Source organism: Oryzias melastigma, linkage group LG17, assembly GCF_002922805.2.
Source record: "Oryzias melastigma strain HK-1 linkage group LG17, ASM292280v2, whole genome shotgun sequence".
Taxonomy (NCBI): Eukaryota; Metazoa; Chordata; class Actinopteri; order Beloniformes; family Adrianichthyidae; genus Oryzias; species Oryzias melastigma.
The window spans coordinates 12,023,066-12,041,049 of record NC_050528.1 but is presented as its reverse complement, the minus strand read 5'-3'; the positions used below and the strand labels follow the sequence as shown (position 1 = coordinate 12,041,049).

General features: G+C 41.3%; 1 protein-coding gene across 8 annotated transcripts; it reads right to left on the bottom strand.

Annotated features, from left to right (window-relative positions):
- Positions 1-234: 234 nt before the first annotated feature.
- Positions 235-17,360, bottom strand: LOC112147200 (transcriptional repressor p66-alpha). 8 transcript variants are annotated; one of them, XM_024273401.2, is made up of 11 exons: positions 17,205-17,360; positions 11,201-11,724; positions 8,335-8,464; positions 8,109-8,237; positions 7,064-7,141; positions 6,034-6,153; positions 5,566-5,736; positions 2,837-3,095; positions 2,267-2,679; positions 1,935-2,184; positions 235-1,465 (listed from the first exon to the last, which is right to left on the bottom strand). In XM_024273401.2, the coding sequence occupies exons 2-11, from the start codon at positions 11,719-11,721 to the stop codon at positions 1,326-1,328; spliced, it is 2,211 nt and encodes a 736-aa protein (XP_024129169.1). In that variant the 5' UTR covers positions 11,722-11,724; positions 17,205-17,360; the 3' UTR covers positions 235-1,325. The 8 variants fall into 8 exon arrangements, with proteins under 8 accessions (XP_024129169.1, XP_024129177.1, XP_024129174.1 ...); XM_024273409.2 differs by having other exon boundaries at positions 2,070-2,184; XM_024273406.2 differs by having other exon boundaries at positions 5,566-5,733.
- Between the last annotated feature and the right edge of the window lie 624 nt (positions 17,361-17,984).

Below are 17,984 nucleotides of genomic sequence, written 5' to 3'. Positions count from 1 at the left end.
ACCTCAACCCAACAGAGCACCTAAGAGCATGACCTTTTCATCCAACATATAATCTCACAGATGGGTTCCCTACTTTTGAGTATTCACATTTTCTGAACCTCTTCACTACAAAACTCAAAATTATTAAACTTTATGAAACAGATGAGTCAGAAACAGAGGCATCCCAGTAATCCTCTCACCTGGATTAAATGTTTTAGCGGTAAATAATCTCAAAACATCAAATAAACACAAGCATTTAAAATTTATATATTTTTTTATTTCTTTAGGAGCTAAGAAAAAGTAAACCAAATAAAATTCAACATAAGTCTGAACAATGCAAGTAAGATTATTGGAAAGCAGAAAAAAAAAAAATATGCAACATGGTTAAGAATTCAAAATGGTCTTGTGTGTAATCCAAAATCTTGGTAGGTGGGAGTTCCTTCAGGAAGTAACTCAGGAGGACTGCATATGTCCCACGTCAGGGACTGTGGATCAATGTCAAAGGCAAGGTCTCTGATTCGAGTGTGGCAAAAATCAGCTCCTTCAGAGTTTTGCATTTCTCAGTGATGTAACACTCAAAAATAATCTTACAAAGTTGACATCAATATAAAATAAGCAAATTACATATGGTAATAATTACAGATGACCAATAACACCGCGCTTCTTCACCTAAGGTGCAAAACGGGCAGAAAGATAATCATGCTGTTAAACAGGAGGGAAAAAAAAAGAAGAAGCTAGAATAAACTCTTCATCAGTGGAAACCGAACTGAGTGAATTTTCACATCAGTCAAAAAACAAATAACTTACTGCAAATACAAAATAAATTCAAACCTTTAACTACAGAGATGGTTTAATGGAAATTTTACAACTTGGTTACTTTTTTTTTTTTTTTTTACTTAAAATAAACATGTGTTGAATGGAAACTCTTGAGTAGGACAAAAGCCATTCAAGTGTCAAAGACTGGGTCTTTCTGACCCACATTATGGCAGAAGGGAGCTAATGAGTCTATAACAGAGTACTTGTTTTTAAACGGAGTACTCACAGGTCTCATAACAGATTCTTCAACTACTGAACATGGAGAACAGAGCCCAGGGGAAGCCCTTCAAGTAATGTTCTTTCTTTTGCCCCACTCGAGTGAAAATGGTTTCTGCATAGTTATCAAAGAACAGCAAACTTCAAAAGAAACAACAGAAAGGGTGAAAATTAAAAGCATACAAAGGTAATTCAGGAACGTTGAAAGACTGCAGTTGCTCATCGGTCCTGCGGGGGTGCTGTGGATCATTATATTGTAGCAGAGGAGCTTTTGACATAAACTAATTCTGGGCAGATGAGTACTTTTCATTTATTTATTTCCACGTGTTTGCAGTCTGCGAGATGGACGAGCGAGAGGGGATCATGTCCAGCAGGTACTCCCTCTGGCGAGCGTCCACCGTGGCGGAAGTCTTGTGACCCGTCAGGCTGGGGTTCACGTAGGCCATGGTCACTCCTGTGAACATGCAGCGAAACGGCAGCTCAGGGTGTGAAGCAAATCCCACATCAGCAGCTCTGATGTTATCTGAGAAAGAGGTGCTATGACTTGTGCTAGAGTCACCCATGTCACCAGAACACAGAGAGACGCACAGAGGGGAAGAAAATAAATGAACGTCTACTCTAAGACACCCAGGAGAAACAGGAGACCACAAATCTCAGAGACTGAAGTTGGGAAATGGAGATTAATTCCAGGGAAGAAACGGGAAGACTGGGACTGCCTTGTCCGAAAACATTTCCTTCTCCATTTTACTGATGTTTTCCTTTAGAATCTGACTGACATTTTGCTGGGAATCCGTTTTAGAATATTACGCAATTCCAAGAATGCTTGAACGGAGCTTGTGCAAGGATTGCTTTTGGACCAGACAGGAATTAAAAGAGAGCAGATGTCAGGCGCCAGAGTTGGGCTGATAATAACGTCAGTCTACCTGTATTGCTGTTGCTCTGCTTCTTCCATGCAGTAGATGAGGCACTACCTCCGCTGACATGCCTGCTCCCGCCGATTCCACTGCTGCTCACCTTTGAACTCTGGACAGAGCGGTGGGAAACATGGGCATGCTTACCTGGCCGACTGACCAAAGCTGCGGCGGCCACTGCACTCTGCAGCTGAGAGGAGGAGGAGAAGGAGTGGGGGATGCCTCTGACTCCCACACCATGGGACAGATGGCCCTTGGAGCTCTGTGAGGAAAAAGTACATGTAAAAAACAGAAAGAATCCAAGTCCACGGGCGCTTTCTTTAACAGAGAAAAGCCTTTCCAACCTGCTTGATGGAGTGATGATGAACAAGGTTGGCTGCCTGGTGATGGTGCTGGAGGGAGGACACTCGGGCTTGAACCTGCTTCAGCTGCTGAGCCACCAGCTGCTCCGCCTTCAGCGAGGAGCCGGTTGAAGACGATGAGGAGGTACTGTGGGAGACCGGCGAGGATGCCTGCTGAATGATGCGCTGCTCTATCTCTTGCTCTTGCTGCAGCGCCTTGACAAACGCAGCTTTAAGACGATTCGTATGCTCGGCTTTCAAAGCCTTCTTCTGATTGGAAGACATGCAGTCTTCACAGAGAACTGCCCCTCCTTTAGCCTTATCCTGCCTCCAGCGGCAGGTGAAGTCAGTATTGCACTGGGAGCAGATGAAGGGCTCTCGGCTTCCTAGCTTTGCCGGAAGAGCACCAGTCTTTCCTAGGATTGAGAAGGAGGAGAAATGCACTGGAATTAGTGGAAAATGGACCTCACTTTAAAATAAAAACAAGAACAGAAAAAGTTCCTTTTGGAACAAAGCTGGCTTAATCTGACGTTACAACCATCATGTTTCAACAAATAACATTTAGCCACACACCTCTGTGGATGGTATCCAGCAGATTCTGGACCACCTCCTCCAGCCCGACCAGATAGATGAACTCATTATTGGCTGCAGAGGGCAGAAAGTTGAACTCCGGGGCAGGAGGCTTGGGTGGAGGGATCTCCAGAAGGGTCTTCTCCAGCTGTTTCCGCAGGGCCAGTTTAGCTGCAGCTTGCCTGCTGGCGGGAGAGTCGTTAACGCCAACCACAGACACGCCGCTTCCTGAAGACGAGCCCTTCATGCCGGAAGGTGATGTCTTAGAGAAAAAAGAAACAGTTCACAAAAAACATTTAATTCCTTCAGGTAATTACTACAAACCTATTTAGAAATTATGCCAGTTCACAAGTATGATCAACACACTAATTGAACATTGTGGGGTTTAACTAGTTTTTTGATCCATAGAGGCACCTGACAATTTGATTAACTCACATCAAACTAAATAAATAGTGTCAAGCTAGCCGCTTCACAAATTTGTTGTGTTCCCTACATATTTAATTTTGGTGAGACACAACTTACACACCCGCCAATTGACCCTCCACACTATGAAAACCAAAATGCTTCCAAACAGTCACTTTAAGTGAATTCAGGGCCAATCGGATGACGAGATCTGGAAGGTCAGCCATGTTTGCGTGCTCTTCAAACATGTCAGAACGAAAAACACTTCGCTTTTAGTTCCGCTTGCTACTTTTTTTTTTTTTTTTACTTTAAATCATAAATATTTTTAAAATTATCGTTATTTAAAATTCATAACAATGATTTAGAATTATTAATGGAACATATTTGATGCATATAAAAATGTAATTTCCCCCCACCATTAATCAGATCCATTGGATACTCACAATCTCTTCCAGAGAAAAACGAGTACATATATTTGTGACCTCTAAGATTGCAGAGTCGTGATCTTTTTAAATATAGTAGAGCATGGTAAAAATACACTTCAGGCAATGTAATTGTCACCCTGAAACGTGAAATGATGTGGAATTTCATGAATAAACTAGACAAACCAAATGAGCTACAGTCATTGGAAATAAATCTAAGTAGTGTCAGTGAAGTTTCTCATTTCAAAATAAAACTATTAAGTGTTTTTACTATATTTGATCGTTTAAAATAAAACATATTTATATATACACATAAATAATTAACCCATTCAGGGCAGGTTTGCAGCAGCTAAATGCTAATGACCTACTACGAACCCATAGAATAATTTTCTGAAAATATCACATTTTTTCTTTAATAAAAACTTAATTTGGCCCTGAGAGGGTTAACTAAAAATATTACAAAAATCATGTGACCAATCACGTGACATAATATGACTGTTAGAAATGTTATCTAAAGTGTGTGTGTGTAGGGGGGGTTCTTGTTTTTTACTAATTATATAAAAACTAAATTTATAAAACATGTCTGTTGGAAACACTGTCCATTTAGATTAAAGAACTGAGTTGTTTTTAGTTGTTATTTTTATGAAAGGTGTTGTTGTGACTTTGTTTACAGTTTTCTTGTTTACTGGAAGTGTAGTCAGCAAAACTTTGAGGATGGAAAAACGGTGGAGAACATTTTTAGGGTTTGTTGTAAAGTGAAACAAAGGAACAGTGATGCTAATGTTTTGTTTACTGTTGACATCAACCAGGAAGTGGACAGACAAACTTTGGAGGGTGTTTAAAGTGACAAATACCTTTTTTTTTAATTCAAACTCTTCATTTTTATTTTTTATGTTTAGTTAATTCTGATCTAAATAAAAAAGTATAAATGATGTGATTAAATGAATAATATTTCATCATCCCACTACATGTAGAAACCATTCAGACATATTATAGTGAATAGAAAGAGTTGTGGTTTGATCTGTGAATTATTGATCTTGAATCATATCAACCCACTACATTTCTTGGCAGTAATAATTTTTTTAGAGGGCTCAAGAACTAATTTTCTGTAAGTGTAAGGATTCCCTCTGGTGCATTTGATTTAATCACATAAATAATTTTGCATGCAGACTCCAAAAACAACCTTCAGCTAGTTAACCTGCTCAACCCAAACCGGGCAAATGTTTACCGACAAGAGAAGTTGATTGGAAAGGGTTTTGAGAGTCACAGCAGGTTGGTTGTTTAATGCCTGTGTCATTGAACTGCATGCTGGGAGTTTTTGAGTCAAAACCCCAGCAGCCTGCAGCTACTGTGATCTCTGTGGTTTAATACCAACCTAACTAGTTTAACTTTTGCTGCTAATTTCTGGTAATGGAGACATAGTAAAGGAAGTAAGCAGTTTAACTGCTTGGACGTGTTTTACTTGTTTTTTAAAAAAAATGGGGAATTTTTTAAAGCTTACAAATACAGAATGGAAATGTTTGAGAGTTGTTGCTTTGATGAAGAACTCTGATTATTGTTTGTCTAAAAATTAGTATTTTGTCAGAATAAACCACGAAAATACTGATTTTTAGACTCACAATAATCCAAGCAGTTAAACTGCTTACTTCCTTTACAATGTCTCAATTTCCAGCAATTAGCAGCAAAAGTTAAACTAGTTAGGTTGGTAAAAACCTTTACCGCGGACGTGTTAAATCATCTAAATGTTCTGCTTTGCTGTTTACTGGATGATAAATGTTATTTTGTCTTAAATTCTTTTTAAAAAGAGACTAATGTTCCGCTTTAGCTTAATAGAGTTAATATGAACTGAACAAAGTGATTAAATTATAGTATAATATTCATGTTCTTCAGTAAACTTGTGCTACTAACCAGTGTGCTGCCGCCGACTCTCATGAGGCCAGACTGGACCAGGCCCCTCTGGCCCTGGGACGAAGTGGCTGAGGTTCTCGGGCCCAAGAGCAAGGGAGGAGGTCCTGATCCCGACCCGCCGGTTGCAGCCAACTGCTGCTGTTGCTGCTGCTGGCGGAGAGCCTGGATCTGCTGTGGAGACACAGAGATGGGCTAACCATGACAATGAGAGGGATGATACATCACAGACAGAGGAAGTGGTGGACGAGGGGAAGGACATCCAAACCCCGAGAGCAAAGAGCACAAACAAACAGAGAGAGGTGCAAAGACAGAGCATGAGTTCTGCATACGATCACCACCCCATCGTTTCTCTCGAGAGTTACAAGAAAACAGAGGAAGCGAACTTCTTAAGATCTAATTTTTCTGACAAAAATCACTTGATTGGATTACGAACTGCAAATACATATTTCCATGTTCCCTGTAACTTACCTGTGCTCCTCTTACCAGAGGTGGCATGATGATCTGGGAGCCGTGTTTGGACGACACCTGCTGCCCTCCTCGTACCAGAGGAGGCGGGATGACTGTGCTTGAACTTCTTCCGGTCAAGATCTGAGGTAGAAAACAGAAACACGTACTTATTTGGAGAATACTTGTATCTTCACCTGAACAATATGCTTAAATCTAAAGCTGAATTCACATCGGATGCGATTCACTCATCAAATATGCATTAGCCGCCACTCTTGTCGCATGTCAAATTTACTGTACAACGCCTGCCCTAAAATGTCCTCGACGACTTAACGTTCTGGCCGAGTGTGGGAGGAGCTAGCACCAAAATTTTTCTGGACTTTATTCGTGGAATAAAGGTATTCATGGAAAACATGGATGATATTGAATGAGTAGCTTAGGTTTATACATTTTGGAGAGATCTACCGAGCAACCAGCAAGCACATCATCATGTCTGAGTTCACCAAATCATCACTCCTGCAGCGGGAGCTACGCCTGGATGACGGCCATTTTAAATGTTATTTCCGTCTGTGGCCCAGTTTGAAAAAGTTCTGTCCCGCATTAACCCGAGGGGAAAAAAATCAAAATAAAACCGGGGGCTCTTTTAATTATTGTCTTGATGAAAACATAAGTCCATGGAGCTGGAGCGTTAGCGCTCGCTACGGCTCTCCGTCTGCCCGGTACCCAACCCTCCCGTGCGACCGCATAGTGAGCTCCGCTGCTCATCGGGAGCGTGGTTCAATTGGTCCAGCCTCATGGGTTCTGTGATAGGCTGGCAAATTCTGCTCCATGTTGGTTTCTGGACTCCACCCACTGTTCATTAATACATCACGGTTAAAATCTGAATCCCTGATTTGGTCGATATGATGCAAATACCTCGCTCAAGTTCAGTTATTTGAACTCTGGACGCATGACAGGACCACTTATCGCATCTGTACTCTGACTTAACATTGAAACGCTCTAATGACGTGTGAATTGCATTCGGTGTGAATGCAGCTTAAGATGAAGCACAAACCTGCTGAGAGCCTTTATTGCTTGTGATCGTTCCTCGAATTAGGGGAGGAGGAGCCGTGGAACTGGACAATCCAGAGGGCTGTAAAGCAAGAGAGAGCTGTTAAACACTGAACTCTACAAATGTATACTTAACCAAACCGTTTTTTAGTTTCTTTCTCTCTATAAAGACGACAAAAAACAGAAAAAAACCTTTTTACTGCGCTAATATTTAAAGTGAAGCAAAAAGAGGAAAAAAGTAAAGAACAAAAACACCTTACTGCTTCCTCTTGCTGATTTTTATATTTTTAGACTCTTGTTACTGCTGATGTTTTCGTCATTTTCCCTTTCTTATAAAGATACCTTTAGCCAGGTCATAGATGAAGATTAGAATATTGTTCTTAATGTGTCTCGCCGGATAAATAAAATGTAAAAAGAAAAAATGTGGTAATAGAAAAACGTCTAACTTAAGGTGTTGTGAGATTTCACCTGATGAGTCAATGTGAAGATTTTACTAAGTAAATCTGTTTTATGTCAGAACTAAAAACATATAACAGTGGAAGTATTCAGGGAAAAAGTAGTCATAAGTGAAGGAGTGAACACATCCTGCTATGCCTGCAGCTGGGAGTACACATGCAGGAATCCATGAGCCAGAATCAAGGAGAATTGTGGGATGAGGGAGGGAGCAACCATCAGATTTACGCCTCTTTAATTCCCCCATTACACAAGAAAAGACCTTTTTGTGTTCCTAGCAGGCCTTAGCGAGAAAAACAAGTGACTACAGAGGCTGAAAAACATATGAATAAAGTCTCAGAGTTGATAAATTAGCTAAAAACATGCTGGTTTGACGTGCATTCAAGCAGGAGTGATTTTATCCCGGAAAAATTATGTGCGTCAATTTACAGCTGCTGTGGCCTTTACAGCGGGGAGCTGCTCACCATCAGCACCTGATGAACTGACCATCAGCAGGTGAGCAAAACTCAATTAAAGCTCATCAGGTTTTTAATCAAAGTGCTCTTTGAGGCAATTAATTAACATACAAAACCTAATTTCAAATAATTGACTCTTACCTTCTGCAGAGTGTCCCTCTGTATTTGGCTCTGTCGGAGTTTCTTTAGCAGCACCAGCTTGGCCTCTTCCAGCCTCAGCTCCTCTTTCAGCTGCTTAATGATGCGCTCCCTCTCTGCAGGGCTGCTCTTCTGCTCCAACAGACAAAAAATATTTACAGATCCATCTAGCAACCAACATTAAACACCGACTGTGACTTAATTTATTGATTTGTCTTTTTTGTCTCACCATGAGCAGGTCTGTGTCCAGCTCTTTAAAGTGACTGAGGCCGTTCATCGGTGGACTGGGAGAGTCGTTATCTGACAGGATGATAACGTCGTCATCGTCGGGGGACGGCGCTCTCTTCTCCCTTTTTATACTGAGACACAGGAAACCAGCAGAGGTCACATAGATGCAGAATACTCTTTAGAATTAATAAGAAAACTGATATTGTTCACATGAGACACGTCTGAAACCTTCAACACTAAAGCCTCGTTTACAGTATTTTGAGCATTTCCATGACAAAATAGACCTAATAAACAGTTCCGGGGCTCCTATTAGTTGGATGTCCATTGAAAAGTGGAACAGAAAGGTTGGGGCGAAGCCGCTGTTGCCACGTGTAGTTTGGGGGAAAGTGATAACATTATAAAAGGGCCATTATAGCGCTCATTTAAAGTAACATTTCCAACGGCAATATTCATCTTAGCCGCCAACAATCTTCTTTCAAACATTAAATTCTTGTTATACACGATGTACAAGAAGTAAAAGGACGAGCTGCTGAATGACCTTCATTGTTGTTGCTTTTCTAGTCGTCGCTCTACAATGCCAAGCTAGCAGTCTACACCACGCATGAACCATGAAAACAAACTCCTCAATGGAAGAGAGGCTTAATGGAGTGAGAACGCTCGCCAGAATTACCTGGACCATACTGCTCCTTACCGTAGCAGACCAGACCGCTCAGTGGAAACGAGTCTTAAAGAGCACATCAGATCGGTTTCTCGTCGACTAAAACTCAGAAGGAACCATAAAGTTTTGCTTGACCCTTTAGAAAAATTCCACATTCCTTTGTATTTATCATTTTTATATTCAGCTTTTTCTCCCACATGAATAAAAAAAACAATATAAAAATATAGCATTGTAATCTAAAGATACTGTTGTAGTGTAAAATGTTGAAGACAAAATCAACAAAAAACCTTTTCTTTTGTCATAGGCCGCTGTTATTCTCATGTATTTAAATACAACCAAACAAAAACTAGAGGAAATTCAGACGCACATTGCTCTAACCATAACCCTAAACCCTGCCCTATTTATGTGTGAATAGTCAGTTCCTTTGTTATATAGGTGTACCTTGGTAGACAGTCGTCCTTTTCCTTCCTCAATTTAACTCGATATAAAAATTTCATTACACTGGTTTAAGATCCAATCCAAAATGTATATAAAATACTTACAAATACATACATTTTTCTTCTACACTCTGAACAGAAACTAAACATTATTTTCAATAAAAGGAACTTTTTGAAGACTAAACTTTTTACCAACATTTTGCTGAGTTCTTTTTTAATTTGTGCATTCAGAGGGAACATAAGACTTTTTAATTTAATTTAATTGCAACAGTAATAGAAAAAAAATGTTTCCATAAACTTGTGAATATGACAAACTAAATTTAAACCTATGCTCATTTTAATTTCTTCAACCGAAAAGCCACAATGAAGGGGTAAAAGAGCCACGTGTGGCTCCAGATTCTCAGTTTGCAGATTCCTGACCTAGGAGCTCAAAGAGCCTGATGATAGGAAGTCAGTGTTGATTCTTTCTAAAGGAAAATTAAGGAGTTGGAACAGTCTTTTTATGCTAAATGAATGATAACAGCATTACAAAAAGTAACCCGTTTAGACACATATTTACAAAACTTAACTGTATTTGTAAGCTCCACTAGAGATTCTGTTGATTATTCATATTCTTTATGAAAAATGCTAAATAAACTGCTGCTCAGCATAACACATTCTATTTTTAATGCCTGCTTTGAAAGAGGCCTGCCCCTTCATCTATGCTCTAATTTATGACCGCAGGTTTATCTGCTTCACTATAAGGTAACAAGTCCAGACAGCTCTCCATGCAGCTTCACTCATCATGTTGAAACTGTTCCAAGAACGGTGAATAACGCTAAAAGCCAGGGAGGGGCCGGTTCGGCTGTAAAGCTCCAGTTTATGTCTTTAAGGTTGAATGAAATTGCTATTTAGGAGAATCCGTGTCTTGTTTAAACAGGATATAGCGAAGCACCACAAGTGTCACTTGGGACGCGGCGAGAGTTCACCATGAAAACAGCAGCAGAGGATGATCATTCTTGAGGCCGGTGGAGCTCAGAACATCACTTTGGTCTATTGATTTGCAAAGTTATGCATATTTAACTCGCGCTGCCTCCCAACACATTTAGCATCCACAGCACAGAGCCAAGTTCAGCTGCAGGCGGTATGTTGGGAGGATATGACCTAAATTCTTTGTCATGTCAGAAGCTGAGATGCAGGAGTGACGTCCCATTAAATACAAGACCGTCCTTGTGGCTGCACAGATGCGTGCACTTTTATGAAGCAGGAGAATCTTTTGAAGTCAGGACGTGACGAAACGAGGCCCGACGTTTCAGGCCGTCCTCCTTTATGCGTGTGTGTGTGAGCATGTGTGTATTAATCTATCCTCAGGGCTTAGCGCCATCATCACATCCTGTGGATTAATCACTACTCTTCCAAAGAAGTCACATGACCTAAAAGTCATGATCACGTGACACATTTAGTCCCCCTCCCTCCCTCCTATGGTTCCTTCCACTGTGGAAACCATGGCAACAACCGGCTGGAACCAGTTTGTGACACACAGCTTCATTTTGTGTGCAGGGAGTTTTTAGGGTTCAGGTGGAGAAAGGAGGGAAAATGGAGGTGGGCTAAAAGATTCACCCCTCCTGATGACGCTCTGATCAGAGCCTGATTTAGAATAGCTTTTCAAAACCATCAAACATCGAACTTACAGAAAACAAACTTTCTATATCCTTCATTTGAAACAAAAAGTTAACAAAAGAACAGTTTTTCTCAAACTTTCTGTTTCCATGTGGTTGAAAGAACTCTCTCACCTTTTGGAGGTGCTCATGTCCACAGGCTGCTCCGCCTGAACCTCAACCTTAATGGTGGCCTTCACTTCGCCCGCAGCCAACATGCCACCGGACACCTTCTGCTCAGACTGCCGGACCCGGCTCCTCAAATCCGCAGGCGTCTCCACCTTCACCTTTCTGGTTCTGTCATTGCAGTCAGTCCGATTGTCTGAGTTGGCTTCAACCATCTGCTGTCTCTGTGTCCGATCCTCCTTATCTGGCTGAGAGGTCAAAGGCAATGCTAAAGACGACGACAACGGGGCCTGCTCGGCGTCCTGCTCCTTCTCATGGTCCGATCCAGGCCTGGTCTGGCTCTGAACGTCCTGTGACAGCAAAATGTCAGCCGCCGGTTCATTTTGAGTCCCTGTTGGAGGTAGAGTCGAGTCCAATTTAGGCTTTTTGCTGTCATTGTCGGCATCGGTGGGCCCGGTACTCGGCGGGGCAGCCTCTCTCTCCAGCGCCCTTTTCTGGCTGCGTGTCTGGCGTACAGCCTCTTCCGACATTCCCTGTGAACAACAAAATAAGAGTTAATGCATTCCTTATCTGAACATCAGTACCAGTAAAATTGACAGTAAAAAGCTTCAAAATGTGAATTATTTGTTTTTATTAAAGTAAAGCCGCTATCCAACACTAAAACACTTGAACAACGGTTACATTTAAAAAGACTACGCATTTCTTGAAAGTCTTTCATTGAATTTTCATAGCTTCAGCAGAACAACACAAGTACAGCAGCTCTGTTGTGTGACAAATGATCTTTTTTTTTTCAACTCCAGGTGCTGCTATTGCAGCTCACCCATCATTAAGTACAGCTCCAGACTAAACTGACCTTGAAACAGCTAAAGGATACAGAGCTGAACTCTGAAGCAGACTAAAATGGCTCCCAGACAAAACATGTTGGATAAGCATGATCACATGACCAAAATGTTGACTCAATTTTCTATAAATTGAAATAAAAAAAACTAATATAAAAAAAAATCTAATAACAAAAATGTTACATTAGAAGTTAACGACAGCATGCTGACTCTTAAATCAAAATAAAAACAATGCATTGACATACAAAAATCCATATATCGGACTGTTTAAAAGGAAACATTTTCTTGAATCAATCCTTTCTTCTGAAGGGTCAGACACCAAGTAGCACCAGATTCATTACAGTCTCATCTCTCCTGTGGCACACATTTGAGTTCCATCAGACTCAGCCATGCCAGAAGCAGTGAACAGAACAAATACTGCAGCCTTTTCTATCAGACAGACGAGCATTACAGAGAGCAGCAGTACATGGCACACAGTGTCACACTTCACCCTGACAGTGGACGCTCTGAAGGCCTCAGTCATGGCTAAAATGTGTGGCGGTGCATTGTTTTCTGTCTCTGTATCAATGACTGAAGCGAGAATTTTATCAAAGTTAGTCTTTAAAGAAAGACTGGAGTATTGGACAATAAATCTCAAACATAAAACCAACAACTGAATGTGGAAACTGTGGAAGCTTTTTTTATTAAAAGACTTGTTCCAATGATTATCATGTTTTATGTACTTAACGTGTTCTTGTGGCATTTTCCTGATGGACACACATCCAGAAAATTAAGATTAAAACTGCATTTATGAGTCTTTATTTAAATCATTGTGCATCAGGAGCAGACAAAAAAAAAAATTGAAAGAAAGCTTGTAGTTGTTACACACAAACTACAATCGGCGGGTCATAAGCTCTCTGCTCCGCTCCATTCTGATGCTTCCGCTTGCAGATAAAACAGATCCATCTTTGTTTTCCTCGCGTTGGCTCAGGTCTTGCTCGCCATTTTTGCTGCAGCGCTAAGGTTAGCTTGGGGTTTTATGGGGCTGTAAGCTAGCAGAAGAGCGTGTAAGCAAAGGGTTGATGGGATGATGGGAAATGAGTGCAGGCTTATGTCGCACCAACGGTCTCACTCACAACTTAGAAACACACTATTACTGAGAAAACAACACAAGTTTATTATTTTTACAAAAAAACAGCATAAATTAGGAAACCACTGGGACCTCTTTTGAAATAGATGAAAAGATGATCGGACTGGGACTTAAAAAACACCAATAAATAAATATGCTGTAAGTTTATCAAAAAGGAACTAATGTTTGTTAGCCCAGTTATGGCTTTGGGCTTAAAATATGTAAGTGAGTCATAACTGTGTACAAACCAACACCTTCAAACAAAACTGGAAAATAATCTACATTAAACACAACTGACTCAGGGTTTGGGAAAACAACTTGAAAAAGTTCAACAACCCCATTATCGATAATACGGGTTATTGAACTTCAGTCTAGGGGTGTGGTGGGACAGATTTTCTGAGGTAACCGAGTTATTATTATCTGTGCTTGGAATGTGAACGTCAGTCAAGCACAGCCAGCCTGAGTGAGATGCCAGATGTTTAGGAGCATGCTAAAATTAACATAAAACAAAAATAAATATTAGTTTTTTTTTAATCTGCAGATTCCAACAGTCAGTTTTTGAGGTTTCCGTGTAAATATGCTCTGCAGGTGTGTCTTTCCTTTCATTAAATGGGTGTGTCTTTATCCATGACACATTAGTTGATGATGAAACAAATGTATACAAAATACCTCCCCACCAAACCTGAAGTAACCACCACAAGTAATTTATTCTCAAGTCTTATCGGTCAGGGTTCTGCAGATTCCCTTTGGGTGCTGTAACATGCTCCACAGCATTTGAGAGTTCAGTTGTCCTATACACTGTGTTTTCAGTAAAGTATTAATCATGAACTCTTGTTCCGAGATGCAAAACCGAGTAGGAAATGGAAAACTCAAATTGCTGTGAAACTCATTCAAGCTCCTGGTTTCCTAGTGATTCTACCCAACACTAAAGCGTCAAAGTGAGAACTAGAGCTAGAGCTGGCTGATGGGACAAAGTCTAAATGTTAGGGTTTATAAAACAAGCTAATCTTGTACAAGAAAAGGCAATAAATATTTTTTCCCAAAATAATTTAATAACTCCCCCCCGCTGACTGAAGACTAATATGTTCTACTAGTAGGTGTTGATGAAAGTAGAAAAGTATACCCACAATGAATACACCCAAGTGGACCATGGTCAGGGAGCAGGAACCACTCTGACCCATTTTTCGAGGTGGTCTCTGTTTTCAGTCGGATTGAGCTCCAGTTCACTCCGAGTTTCCTCAATCTAAATAGGCTCCGTGCTCGGAGCAGAACCAAACAACAACCGTAGACAATGTAATTAGAGAGCTGTGGACAAACGAGGAGCATTGATGCAACAGTAACTCATTAAAATATGGTTTCATCAAAACAACTTTTGAAGTGATACGCATTTCTTCTCCCACTGTTTTCCAGACAATCTCTGCGTCATAAACCCTTTATCAGTGTACCTTCATAGACAGACTCCTTAGCAATCGCCTTGCAGCATGCCTCCGACGTAATAAAATAGCAAACAAGTGTTGTATCTGACATTGACACAGACGTTCAAAATTGGTCAGCAAAATATAAAGTTTTAAAAGGAGAAGTTTCGCAAAGTATGACTTCCATTATTCTCTTGTTACTTTGACCCACCTCATAATTTCTAGGCGCGAAAATCTTGAGGCAGTTCACAATTTTATTAAAATTAAGGAGGCAACAATTCGATTATGAAACAATAACCAATGCAACTTTCAGTGTGGCTTCCAGTCATTATTTGAGTTTGGAAGACATGGGATTTTAGCTGCCAGTCTCCGGTTAAACCCTTGTGCCATCTTTGACATGTTTATATTAAAAGTGGGGTCACCTGGACCCCACAAGACAGCGCATTGAATTTTTTTTTTTTAATTCAGGGATATTTTATCTTCTCTGCTGCCCATGGTAGACAAAATAAATAAATCCTGTCCACCTTTTCACGGGAGGGAATCACACATCAATATATGGGCCGGGTCATCTGGACCCCATGAGACAGAACAAGAGTTAAGAGAGCAGTTACTGAAATTTGATTCTGTGGTGATTGAAGTCCAAGCGTCACACACTTGTGCTACCCTGTCGGCTTACACTACTGCTGTCATGACTTCAGCTTTCATCTCAGTATTTAGCGCTTGGTTGACCATGCAACTTAGAAGTGATAGGAAGGGATGTATCTAAGCTCTAACATATGGCTCAACATTCAGAAGCCCTCCTTCTCCACCATAGAATACAATCTCAAGTCCTTTGCTATAAAAGCTCTGACTGACTGTTATTCCATTAGCCTTTTCTGACGACAGTGGACGTTTTTTGTCAAAGCCAGACCCACGCCAGTAGCATCAGAGTGGGTTCTACGATCCTCTGGAGGAGGAGGAACCATACAATTTGATTTTCCGAATTTGCTCTGTTCCCGACTTACTCTTTTTGGTCCAACAGAACCAGTCTGACAACAGACCAAATGAAGGTTCAGGATAAGATCTGGACCATGGGAGTTTTCTGAATAAACGCAGTGTCATACATAACTTTTCTAGTTATGGATGTCATAAACTTGATTTAAAAATAAATTAAACCCAGGTGTGCTCATTTCTCCCAAATAAAAATTTATTTACTACTGTTTCATATATTCTTGTTTCATCAAGTTTTATTCTTACTCTGTATGTATATGAAGTACCAAATACATAAAGCTCCCTCGAGCTGGTTATGAGCTGAACATGTTTGAAACAAATGGTTGGACACCAGAGAGCTGAAGGATCGGAGATGAAGGTAAAAGCATAGACTGTGGGTAAAAGCAGGAACCAGAGGTTCGGAGCACGGCGTCCATTCTTACATGTGCTCTCACGAAACCGAATGTAGGCACCACCGGCTTCCGTCCAACCAGCAGTCAAAGATTAAACGCGAACAAAAGCTTTCCACGTAAACAGAAAGTGTGCGGTTTTGAGTTCCATCTGTTTGAGGACAGAGATCCTGCGAAAAGACGCTTTAAAGCAGAGAAAAGTCGACTGGAAAAAGGAGTGTGCTTTTGTTTGTGTGCGTGTGTGCTTGTCTGGGTGAGAGGAAGAGGCAGAGGGAGTGTGTGCGGCGTGTGTCACGAAGTGTGTGTGTGTGTTCAGCTTTAAGAGGAGGAAGACTACGGTTGTCACAGAGCGAAGTAGAAAGATTAGCTACCAGATAGCAGAACCAACACTGGTGCCACGGGGCTTAAAGCGGGCAGCCATGTCCACCATTACCGTTCCCCCAGCCAGAACAGCATCCACACAAAACTCAGCCCTTTAAAAACTAAACCCAACCCACACTACATGTGCAACTCACCGGCTTCCCCCCTATTATTGACACCAACCTCTGAGGTGTGCATGTTATTAGTTAGCGAGCTAACATTAGCTACATCGCACAAACAAAAACACGGACCAGCTTCGACTCGAACCCAGAAAAACAGCCCGAGCGCGAGCCGACTGGACACTTTAAAACAAACTAGAGAAAGTCCCGGTGCCGGCAGCTTCTCCACAACTTGAACCGCTCAGCCAGAACCGAGCCCGAATCTCTGACCGACCTGGCAACTGTCCGAGAGAGACAGCTAAACGCGAGGATTAAAAAAAGAAAAGAAAAAACTTCCACCCACTGACGTAAAAGTACGAAGCTTACTTGGATTGTTTACCTGTGTGTTCCCTCCTGAGGAAAAACCTTCGACTCGGAACTCATAAATTTCACCGACCGGCCCACGGACTGAGCTTGCCGCCGACGAGCCGCCGGCGATGTAACGTAGTAATCCTCACCTCATGTAACGACTTCTCGCGCACAAAAATCAACTCCACTTTTCACGTTTACGAAGCTGCCAGACTGAGGAAACCATAAATAAAATAAAATGTGGCCGGGCTACCCCCCTTCTCCCCCTCTCCAACCAAGAGCTCAACCTTTGGCTCTGCGGAGAAGTGTTACTTTTCAACAGCCCATCAGCTTCTTTATCGTCACAGATAGGTGGAGGAAAACCTGGCTCCTTTCGACGAGTCCGAATAAAAGGCTCCCTTCTATACACTTACTGAAAACTTAAGCCTCACATAAGTCAACTTACTTTGTGGCTTTATCGCCCGTTCTTCGCCGATGGTCGAACAAGGAATGTTTAATCTGCTGTTAACCTCGATAAATCGTTGCTTTTTTTGAAATCCAGGGGATATCCTCTTTTTTTCGGCCCTCCCCACTGCCGCGTCTGTTGCCAAATAATGCGCCTCAACACACATGGAGCCGCTGCGTCCTCTTAGTGGGCATGCGCACCTCAGCATATCAGGGCGACCAGATCACATCATGTGTGCCACTGACCACCAAAGGGCCAAAAAGGGGCGAAGATGTCAGGGGTCCCAAGGATCTCACTGCACATAGGACCCCATTTCTCAGAATGTTTCCCCCAAATTATCAGATTTAATTAAAAAAATAAATAAGTAATATGTCACACATCAAATGATGAAACTACTTCAGACTGATCATGTCTGACCAATAAGTAAACAAAGTGTAAACAGGAGTTGCAAAAGCACGCAAGGAAGAAATCCAGTGAACTGAGCTGGGGTCCAGACTTGGCAGGTCTCCACAAGTCCAATGTTCAGTGTGTTTTGGTCACTTGATTAGCTGCTGATATGTTGAGGAATTTGCACTACTACAAAACAATGACCACTAATGTGGGGGTCCTGCTTTATTGTAAGTACCACCCTTGAAGTGTGGCATCATTGTTTCGGGGCACATCAAGCTCTAACTTCCTGTTTCATTTTTCTATCAGTAAATCATAATGCAAAGAAGAACAGAAAGAGAAATCAAGTTTAGTCAAGCCTTGGGACAGGCAAACACCAAGTGCCTTCATGTA

Excerpts from the sequence above, each read along its gene's own strand:
- LOC112147200 (XM_024273401.2), bottom strand. The coding sequence starts at position 11,721 with ATGTCGGAAGAGGCTGTACGCCAGACACGCAGCCAGAAAAGGGCGCTG. Across the intron at positions 8,465-11,200 it reads GACATGAGCACCTCCAAAAG|TATAAAAAGGGAGAAGAGAG; the intron begins GTGAGAGAGTTC and ends CCTGTGTCTCAG. Across the intron at positions 2,680-2,836 it reads GCTGGATACCATCCACAGAG|GAAAGACTGGTGCTCTTCCG; the intron begins GTGTGTGGCTAA and ends TCTCAATCCTAG.